The sequence below is a fragment of the Brassica oleracea genome, chromosome C4 (assembly GCF_000695525.1).
Source record: "Brassica oleracea var. oleracea cultivar TO1000 chromosome C4, BOL, whole genome shotgun sequence".
Taxonomy (NCBI): domain Eukaryota; kingdom Viridiplantae; phylum Streptophyta; class Magnoliopsida; order Brassicales; family Brassicaceae; genus Brassica; species Brassica oleracea.
The window spans coordinates 13,475,357-13,485,872 of NC_027751.1; the positions used below are offsets into that span (position 1 = coordinate 13,475,357).

General features: G+C 41.6%; 1 protein-coding gene across 1 annotated transcript; it reads right to left on the reverse strand.

Annotated features, from left to right (window-relative positions):
* Positions 1-317: 317 nt before the first annotated feature.
* LOC106342490 lies at positions 318-4,385 on the reverse strand. The gene is made up of 3 exons (XM_013781439.1): positions 3,023-4,385; positions 2,209-2,440; positions 318-2,123 (listed from the first exon to the last, which is right to left on the reverse strand). Exons 1-3 carry the CDS (start codon positions 4,144-4,146, stop codon positions 639-641), a joined length of 2,841 nt encoding a protein of 946 aa, XP_013636893.1. The 5' UTR covers positions 4,147-4,385; the 3' UTR covers positions 318-638.
* Between the last annotated feature and the right edge of the window lie 6,131 nt (positions 4,386-10,516).

Here is a 10,516-nt window from a genome sequence, read left to right on the forward strand (position 1 = left end):
TGAACCAGTCACTATAGAAAATTCAAATTCATAATCTCATAATGCTGTCAACATCCATGTAAAGCTTAGTGCGCCATCTAAACAAAATTTCTTCAGAATCCACATTGCACATTAGAACTATAAAAAGGGTCAAGACTCAACTTCGAACTATTAAAAAGGAAAAATTCATTTCGTGTAGAAACGTAATAAACAATTTTGGAATGGACTTCGTGATATCATATTAGTTGCGTCTTTAATAAAATCCTTAATTACTTGTTAATTAATTGAAAGAGAGTAACAGAATGGGTCTTCATACACAAATTAAGCACACTGAAAAATGCAGAAACCCAATATGAAACTGATTCTCATATGAGAACTAATATCGTTACACAAAATATACAGAAAACCGTAAAATGATAGAAAGATCAATAGCAACTATGGTAAAAACCAAAACATGTGGCAATTTGGCCCATGTGGCAATTTGGCCAAAAGCTATATACCACAGTTTAGCTCAGCTTTAAGCTTATAATAATATACATTTAGTTGACAAAGTTCAAACTCAAACCAAGCCGATGACAAAAACTCTCAGGAGATCTATATATAACTATCATCTCACTATATATATATATATATATATGATAAAATAATAACCGAAATGATTAGATCACTTCAACTCTCGCCGGTAACTGTATTCCCGTCGTTTCCTCTTCAGCCGTAGAATCTTCAGAGGCGACAAGTTTCACAGCGAAAGAAGAATTGGAATTATACTTTTGTCTCGCTTCAGCGAAGCTTGAAGAAAGAACGGTTTGCATCCACTGATCAACCGTTTTCTCTTCATCTGGTGACCATCTCAAGGCAGCTAGAATCTGAAGGATCGCATCGCTTTCGATCTCTAGACGTGTTTCATGTCCAAACGACCGATGAAAATGCGACAAGATGCTTCTTTGTATGTTCTTCGCTAACCCATCAAAGCCGATCGTTTTGAACGTCACTTTCCCGTCAACTTGCTCGAAAAAATCCTCAAGCCAAGATTTACTGTTCTCGGACATTGCATGCGCTTCTTCATCTGCGTTTGCTTCTGTCTCATCCACTGGAAGATTCAGATCGAGAAACGAACGTTGAGACTTAACAGCTCGAAGCTCTGTAGCCTCTGTTCCTAACTCCTGTCTTCGCTTATTTAGACAGTTCTTGTTAGCATTGTCGGCAAGTTTTATCTGAATTTTCCAGTTTTTAGCGCTGAGAACTCTTCCTTCGGAGTATTTGACATGCTCATTATCAAGAGCATGACGATCACTGTCTTTATTATCAAACCCCGAAGTAGTAGCTAAAACCATAACATTCTTCATACTGACCTCTCTTCCGTGCGAGTCACGGAGCTTCCCAGTTCTCACTGCATCAGACAATCTTACCTGATCAGGAAACTCAGCTTTGTCGACGTTTTCGATGAAAACAACAGACTCCACCCGCTTGGATACTTCTCCGGCGATGTAGTCAACAACTGTTTTCCCTCTGAATCTATCGTCGAGCCCGTCCTGTGCCTTGAAATCCACGCAAACGCAGTTTTCTCCCCCGCCGAAGAAGGCTTCAGCGAGAGCTGTTGCTACTTTCTTCTTCCCGACTTGATCCGGTCCAAGAAGAGCGAGCCAAACATTACTTGTGGCTGAAGCTAAGTGGCTTCTATCATCTCTGTATCCGCAGATGATTTCGCTTACGGCGTTCACAGCTTCGTTCTGAAACCCTACTTTCCGAGAGAGTAATTCTCTGAGAGACTTGAAGTCTTTGCAATACCGCGACAATGGTTTCTCTTTGATCAGCTCAAAGCCTCTCCGGTTAAGCGATACCGGTGGGCTTGACTCTTGGTAGATTGTTCCTAGCCCTAAATCTGTTGTAACACAGCTCAAAGGCGAGTTCGTTGTTGTGCGAGTTGTCTGATCTTCTGTATGTTTTGGCTTCGAGATTTTTACTGATAAACCGGGTTGGTGTGGCGGATTCTCAGTTTGAAGGGTTGAAACAAGCTGAAGTGGGAACTGTGGTCTAACAGGCTGGAAGCTGAGTTTAGGAAACGCCGGAGTTTGGTGGATTCGTTGACAAATGTCGTCCCATTTCTTCTGCACAGAAGCTAATGTGTTTGGATCATCTTTAGCCTGCACTGAAGGAGAACTAAACACTCTCAAGATAGTAACTGAGAGATTTGAATTCAGAGAAGAATTTGGTTCATAAAAGCAGCACCTGTCTCGGAATCCCTTTGTCTTGTTCAGATTCCACATTACGTAACCAACAAGGCAACTTCTCTGAACACTGTTCACCGGACTTACCTAAGGCTGTGACTTCTTGCTCACACTTCTCGTTACAGAGATGACACCGAGGAAGACGAGACTGGTTCATTGAGTTACTAAACGGCACTCTGAAATCTGATGTTGATGAGAAGAAGCCTCCAAATGGAACAAAGGATCCCATCAAACTGTAGATGAAACCACAAAACGTCACGTTTCAATCAAAAATATTTAGACTTTCCCAACACTAAAAACCAGTGTTATAAAAGTTGGTCTCAGAAAGCGCCTATGCGGCAAATCATGTACAAAGCTATTTCTCTAAAGCGGTTTTTTTTTTAAATTCAGTCCGTTCGTTAAAAAAATTGGTCTACACGCCCGTCTAAACATTTAGTTTCCTGTAAAATGCATAATTATAGCTTAACTATTTTTTAACATTGCTAAAAACAAAAACATTCATCCGGAGAACTCAGTAAAAAAATTGGTCTAGACGCCCCTCTAAACATCAGTTTCTTGTAAAATGCATAATTATATCTTAACTATATTTTAAGCATTGCTAAAAGCAAAAGCATTTATCCGGAAAATTCAAATCATCCGATAAATCCAAAAATCTTAATTATCCAAACTTTTTACTGAATTGACTATAATTATATAGAAATATAAATCTAACCAAACGAAATTAAATCGGAGAATTTTTCAAAAACAGTATTAGATATTTCTAGTTTCGAAAAAACTAAATAAAACGAAAATAAAGCCACTATAAAAGACATTACCTTGACTTGGGATAAACTCCTTGATTCGAAGATGTAATAGGAAGAAGATGAAGGTTCCAGTCTTTGTCAATCGTCGGAAACCTCTCGATCAGTTTCAAATACATCTCGTTGCTCGACACACTCCCGACGAACCAGAGCTTCTCACAATGAAGCTTCAACAGCTCCGAGAGCCTCGACACGAGAGCATCACTGGTTAAGACCTTGAGCTCTCCTAGATTCAAAACCGTCCCCGTTTTAGATTTCAAGCAGCTTTGCTCCACGATTCTTCCCAACTGATCGAGTTTCATCTCACCGATCTCTTTCTCTACACTAACTACGCTTAACCCACTAATCTCCAGAGGCAGAAACCCTACCTTTCCTCTGTTGATCGAGTCACTAAACGTTTTGAGCGCTTTACCGCCGCAAGTTCCGACAAGAAGAGGATTCTTCTTGTCTTTCCGACCCAACACTTCCCCGATTCTCCGACAGTTCTCGTCGAAGTCACCACTATACCCGAATCTCGCCCGACCAGAGCCAGATTCAGTTACGTTACATAGAAACAGAGGAGGACAGCGAGAACGCGGGAACCGCGTCACCGGAGGATGAAGCACGTCGAGCTTTATTTCCGTGCTCCGAAACCCGGCTTCACCGAACACCCGGCTCACGATCGGGTCATCGAGTATCGACAATATAAAGTACTTAAGCTCAACCTTCAAAACCGACGTCGTTTGAGTAACCCCACCGTGGAGCTGATGGAGATGGTAAGTCTCCGGGTGCCTTCTCTGAGTCGCCTGAGAACGTTTGATCGCCGCCATGAGGGAGTTAGACACCGGCGGCTCCTCCTCCGCCTCGTTCTCCGCCGTCGTCGGAGGCGGTTTCGAGGAAGGGAGCCTGTCGAGCGATACGCCGACGCAGAGCTCGAGCGCGCGGAACTGGAGGCGGGAGGAGTAAGGCGTGCTGTGAGCGGCGCGTGAAATGCACACTTCGCGGAGAATCGAAGAAGGCATGGTTAAGAGACCGGAAATGGCGTGGAGAGACGTCGTTTGCGCGTGGCTTCTCCTACGCGCGACGGCTACCGCGTCGTCTAGTGCGCGTGCTGTTTCTTCCGTTAAACATTGCCTCGCCGTGCTAACCGGTGTCGGCATCGTCGCCGCTTTGATTCAGACTACACCAACCACCAACAAAGATCGTAAAAGAAGAAGGAGATGGTGAGAAATGTATAAACAAATCGTGCGTGAAATTTCTCGAAATGGATTTTACGACAAAGATATCAAACCGAGTAGTCGCTTTTTTGAAAAAGAATTATTTTATTTATTTATATGTTTTTATGTTTTGTTTGCTTCTTTTGCTTTGGTTTCAGACCTCAGGCTTACGCTTAGATATGTAAGAAAGAAGAGTCGCTGTTTAACTGGTCTATTGTGAATAGGTCCCACTAATATGTAATATTTTTTTTTGAATTTATAATCATATTTTTGTATTTTTGCTGTTGCCCCCAATCAATCCTCGTGTATATTGAAGGAGCAAAGGCACATGTATAGTGAGTATAGATTCTCTATGGCCCAAGTGAAAGATCTCCTTTTACTTCTATTGGCTTATACTCTTTCAAATTTCAATTAATTTTAGATTTGACGATCCCAACAGTTTTTCACAATTATTCTCTTTCATAATTTTCTTTCTAATTTTTTTAATATCCTCTTCTTTTATTCTTATCTTTAAGAATCTGTTCATTCAGCTTAGGGCTGGACAAAAAACCCGGATTCGAATAACCGAACCGAACCCTATCCGAAAAAGTAGTATCAAACCCGAACCGAAATTGATTAAATATCCGAATGAGTTCAAAATTTTGGTATTCGATCCGAACCGAAGTATTTCGGGTACCCGATTATATCCGAAATTGATTTATATACCTATATATATTAATTATTTTTAGATTTAATATATATTAAGAACATCAAAATATATAAGATACTTTTAACTTATCCAAAATACTTATAAATATATACAAATAGTCAAAAGTAACATGTCTAAAATAGCTAAAGTATACTCAAAACACCAACAATACTTATTGATTCTCAATCCAAATATTCAAACCAAACCAATTTATATGTTAATTTTAGGTACTTTGACATATGCTATTCAAATTTATATGTAATATATTGTTTTGTTTATAGATTTTGAGAAATTTAAAGTATATAATGAATTTTAAAAATTTTAAAATAATTTAAATGGGTTATCCGAACCCGAACCGAACCCGCAAAGATCCGAACCGAATCCGAACCAAAATTTAGAAATACCCGAATGGGGCTGAAATCTTTGAACCCAAAAACCCGAAACCCGAAACCCGAATAGATCCGAACCGAACCCGAATGTGTATCCGAACGCCCACCCCTAATTCAGCTGATAAAAATATCTAAATATAAGTATCCATGCATATCTTCTTCTTCTTTTCGTTACTTTTCCAACTTTGTATCCGTATTTATACAAATTACACTTCCACACCAACTCAATATAAGTTTTGGTCCTTCGGTTTAAATATCTTGAATCTAGATGCAAGTTTTATTCCTTTTTTTGCAAGCTTTCTTTTAGTTTTGTTATACCATTATTCTTGAATATTTGAGAAAATAATTAAAATGACTTAATTCATGCTAACCAACTAAAATCAGGTAATAAACTAAGACAAATATATAAAGCAACAACACTCATCTAAAAATGATTCGACAAAGCATTAACCATAAGATCATATTGAGTTACAGGGAAGCACAAAAGCCATTATAGTATTTCAGACTCATTACAATTCTCACGTCAAATAAAGGGATCAGTCAAGATCAATAGATGTTGTACTTATCGATTAGTTTTTTTTAAAAAAGAGAAAACAAAACATGATGATCATGGTTAAAAAATGTTTGCTTCAAAAAAGTTCCAAACTTGATTGATTTGAATAGAAATTTGATACTTTATGTAAAGGATTTTGAATTATTATGCATTTTAAAAAGATAATAAGAATGATTAATTAGACAGGTCAACTTAAATTATAATTAAGCATATATTCAGTGGTAGACAGTGATATAATTTTACTTTTAAGAGATTAGATGGATGTGATATGGTAAAGAATAAAAACAGGAGTAAGTGATTAGGCCCCAACCCCCTTTATAAATTCCACCACCACCATTTATATGCTACTTTTGTGTCGTTGTCATTGCAAAAGTCTTTTATTAATAATAATGAAGAAGAAAATAAAACTTCCTTTTTGTTCTACTTTTTATATTCTCCCTCGCAAAGGCCTCCTTTTGTCTTTCCCCTTTTGGAAAAGGAGATTTACTCAACGAGCAATAATTATTACCAGGGAATAGTTTTTGATATTTTCACACCAGTTAAGGACAAACAAACATCGATCACCGGAACATCGGCTGCTTTTATGTCAATTATTTTGTTTTCAACTAGCAAAATAGTAAGTACTACAAGTTAGTAAATTTCGTTTTAAAACTAAATTGACGGCCTATACGATTCAGGCTTTATAAAGGCTAAAAGTTTATGCAAGTAAGTACCAATGGTAGACATGTGAGTAGGAATTTTTTTAAAAAATCAATCTGAGATTTAATTTAAGAGATCACGCATATTTTAAATTGAATTATAATTTTAAAAATTTCTATGATAATTTGAGGACTTAATTCTTTTATATTTAGAAACCAAGCTAGAATATCTCATTAAACTTTGTCTGAAAAAAAAAAAGAATGTTTGCCCTATATGTTTTTTGGTGATCTAAATCAGATATGTAATAATCTGGTCTCTTTGTAGAAGATCATATGGGTTTTGATTCTGGTAGAATAGTGGATAAACAGAGGTTAAAAATTTCTTTCATTGAGAAAATAGAAACACACGTCTAGAAAGAGCTTCTCAGTTCTCAACAGGATGAGGTGCAGTGCTCAACTCAGAAAGACCTATATATATACATAATACAATCTTAAAAGTTTTTGAGAAACTATGTTGTGGTGGTATAGTGATTTTCATTGGAAGAAAAGTTGTTATATTGGTCCAGGTAAGAGATTGTTTTTTTTTTTCTTATGCGAAGTTGCTAGTTTCACTTGTAATCAGGCGGCATGGATCTTTAACTCTCACACAAAACACCCGGGCTTACATGTCATTGTTGTACCTGTCCACATGAGTATGATTAATCGGGCTTCGGTTTGGACACTCCTCATGTTTGTTCTGTACGGGATTCAGTCGACTAGGTTGAAAGAACTCGAAATGGAATGACCAAAGATGTTTTATTAGACCGATTAAATGGGTTACAAGGGTGACTGGAGATCAAGGAAACAAGCCGGAGCTTTGAGGAGCAAACCGGGAGAGATACAAAGCGATTAGGAATGAATAGAGACTAAAAACCCTAGATCTAGCCGCTCAGTATATGTGTGTGTCCAGTCTTCCCTTCTTTATGTTCCCTTCTCCTCTTTTATAAGCTTCCTCTCCTTGATACCCTAATTTCGGCCCTCTCTGGGCCTTAGTTCGGGGAGCCGAGTATACGGGCCTGGGTGGAATTCCTCCGAGCCGGGTGCTTTTGGTCGGCTTTCCCAACGGCTAAAAGCACTTTAGGGCCGAGCTGACGACTCTACTCGCCGAGCCGGATGAATTAGGCCAGTTTGCTGGGCTAGGTCATGTTATTCGATGGGCCTTGTGGAGGGATGTAATCCATCTCCTACAATAAGTCCCCCCCAGTTCACTTGTGAGCGGCGTAGCGGTCTCAGTGAATTTGTGGGTCAGGTTCGTTCGGATAACAGGTTCTGGCGTGAGAAGCAGTCTTCCCCCCGTTGGTCGCGTGTTGTTTTTACTCGGAACCGATGAAGAGTGTCTTTTCTCATCTCTCTGGTCATTGCTTGACGCGTTTAGTCGCTCGAGTAGAGTCTATCATGACTTGCTTGCTTCTTTTGTCTTTGCGATGGGGGCAAGTTTTACTCGGGCGACATATTACTTCGGGTGAAATGATGGGGCCGGTTTCGCTGTTCGGTCGGGAATCGGTTTAAATCAAAATTGGAGATTGATTCCGGTTTGCCTATCCAATCGGAAGCCGGTTTAAGCGCGAAACCGAACCATCGCAAGTAGGTTTATGAGCGTGTATGCGGCCCTTGAGGCCCATTTAGGCCCTTCTAGACCTAATGATTGCGTTTGGGAAACGTGCCCTCGTTTTTACTATAAGTAAATCTTTCCCTTTCACTTTCGTCATTCTTCTCTGCAGACTCAAGTATTCCGCTTTCTCTCCCTTCTCTCTACTTTTACTTTCTCTCTCTAGATACGTCTTTCGTCGAGTAGAGTTGTTAGTCTAGCCCGCTGGTTTAGTCGTCCCCAGGGTTAGAAAGCATGTCTTCGAGAAGTCGATTATCGTGCGAGAAGAAGGGAAAAGGTATCGCTACTTCTCCGAGTCCGACTAGAGACGTGACAGCAAATGGTAGTCCGCTGGATGAGCTCGACCTGATTCATCGCGATGCTCTACGAGATACGGAGAACATGAGTCTATCCCAGCGTGTTTTAGTTGCCGATGCCCATAGGCAAATTCGTGAAGAAGGCGCGGATCGCATCAAAGTCGGGAGCAGCGACATGAACGGTAGTGGTTCTGAAGCATCTATCCAAGCCTCGAGAGCTTTGAGACAAGTTCGTCGGAGGGTTAGTTTCGACCAGATAGACTGCCGTCCCACGATTTATCATCCTGGCGGGATCTTCGAGGAGCTTTCTCCACTCCCGCCTAAATTACTGCGTGATCCGCGAGCTCAGTCGTGGGGGAATATGTTCGGTTCCTGCTCATCTCACCACACTGTAAAGAATTTGTTAAGAGAGAGTGGGGGTGCCGGCGTTACCTACATCATCCCGTCTCCCGAGCAACGCCCTTGGTCGCCTCCGGTTGGCTACCAATGCGTGTACGAGTCCTACTTTGGTGAACACACGAAGCTCTGGTTTCCGATCCCTCGGTTGGTAACGTCGTACACGTTTCGTCGAGATATTGCTATTTCTCAACTGCTGAATGGATCATTGCGCATAGCCGTTATGTTGATGGTTATGGGGGCGGAGATGGATATCTCGATGAGCGTGAGGATGTTTGAGGAGCTGACTTTCACGAAAGCAGAGCCAAACGGGATCTTCTCGGTAAAGATGCGTGCGAACTACAATGTCTTGACTGGCCACCCAAACAAGACGCAAGATTGGCAGCGTGCGTACTTTTACATCAAGTCCGACGAGCACGCCTTCAAAGAGCCACCCGGGGACGACGACCGCGTCTTATGAAATAAAGAACTTGGTAGAGATTTATCTGTTTGGTCGTGTTTTATTCGATGATTCTAACTCCCCCCTTTTTTGTATTCGCAGTTCGTCATCCGAATACGATCGCCTACCCAAACAATTTCTTCGAGAGTGCTCAAGCGATCGCGACGCACAGCCATCTTCGTTGGCCGGATCTGAGTTTATTCGCAGTTCGTCATCCGAATACGATCGCCTACCCAAACAATTTCTTCGAGAGTGCTCAAGCGATCGCGACGCACAGCCATCTTCGTTGGCCGGATCTCAGTCGAGAGTGGATACGTCGTCAACAAGCTAGGATCGCCAAAGGTTAGTTCTCTCGGATACCTTAGGTCGAAATATCATAGTTTCCGTACTAAGTCATTGTCTTGTTCTTCTCGTCGTAGTTGATTGGGAGTTGAGACTTCCTTGTGTTCTCGGTCCTCACAAATCATGTCTCTCCTTGTTTACTTGGAAGCAGCAGAAACTTCTCGACAAAGCCAGAGAAATGGAGGGAGTTCCGGATTTGATCGCTCTGCTGAAAGGGAAACTGCAGCTGGTTTCAAAGAAAACTCCCCCAGACGTTGTTCCGGAATCGACCAATTCTGAGGAAGCCGCGGCTTCCAAGGGAAGAGACTCCGTCACAGTCGACGAGGATGTCGGTGCAGAGCCCTCAGCTTCAAGTCCTAAAAGGAAGAAGAAGAGCAAGAAAGCGAAGAGGAGAGTCACCGATGAGGCTCCTGGTCCAGACGTTCCACTTGGAGAAACAGTTTCTCTCGGCGAGGCTTCTAAGGGCTCGAAAGCGAAGAAGAAAAAGGAAAGGAAGAAAAGGCCCCAAGAAGAGGCCACTTTTCTCGCTGATCACGATGATATGCCAAAAGAAGGAAAAGAAGCCGCTCCAAAAGATCTCGTCGGGGCAGATCCGATTGAAGCGGTTCCTGAGGATCGTCCTAAAAAAAATGAAGAAGAGGTCGGTTGAAGCGGTACCGCGGCCAATTGCTGACGGAACCACTTCCGTCGACTCTGCGGGAAGAAAGAGTCTTTCTCCCGGAGCTCCCCTAGAGAAGAGAAGAAGAGTCGCAGCGTCAGAATGCGGTTCTAGGAGCGAGTCTGCAGCGAGAGAGAGGTCTGCTCCTGACTCGGCGACGAGAAGAGGCGCTCGGTCCGAAGGTTCCCTTGCGAGGACAGGGGGGGGGGCAAATTTCCAGACCGCGTTCAGTTTTCTTACGACGAGAAGAATCCATTGATTTTTAA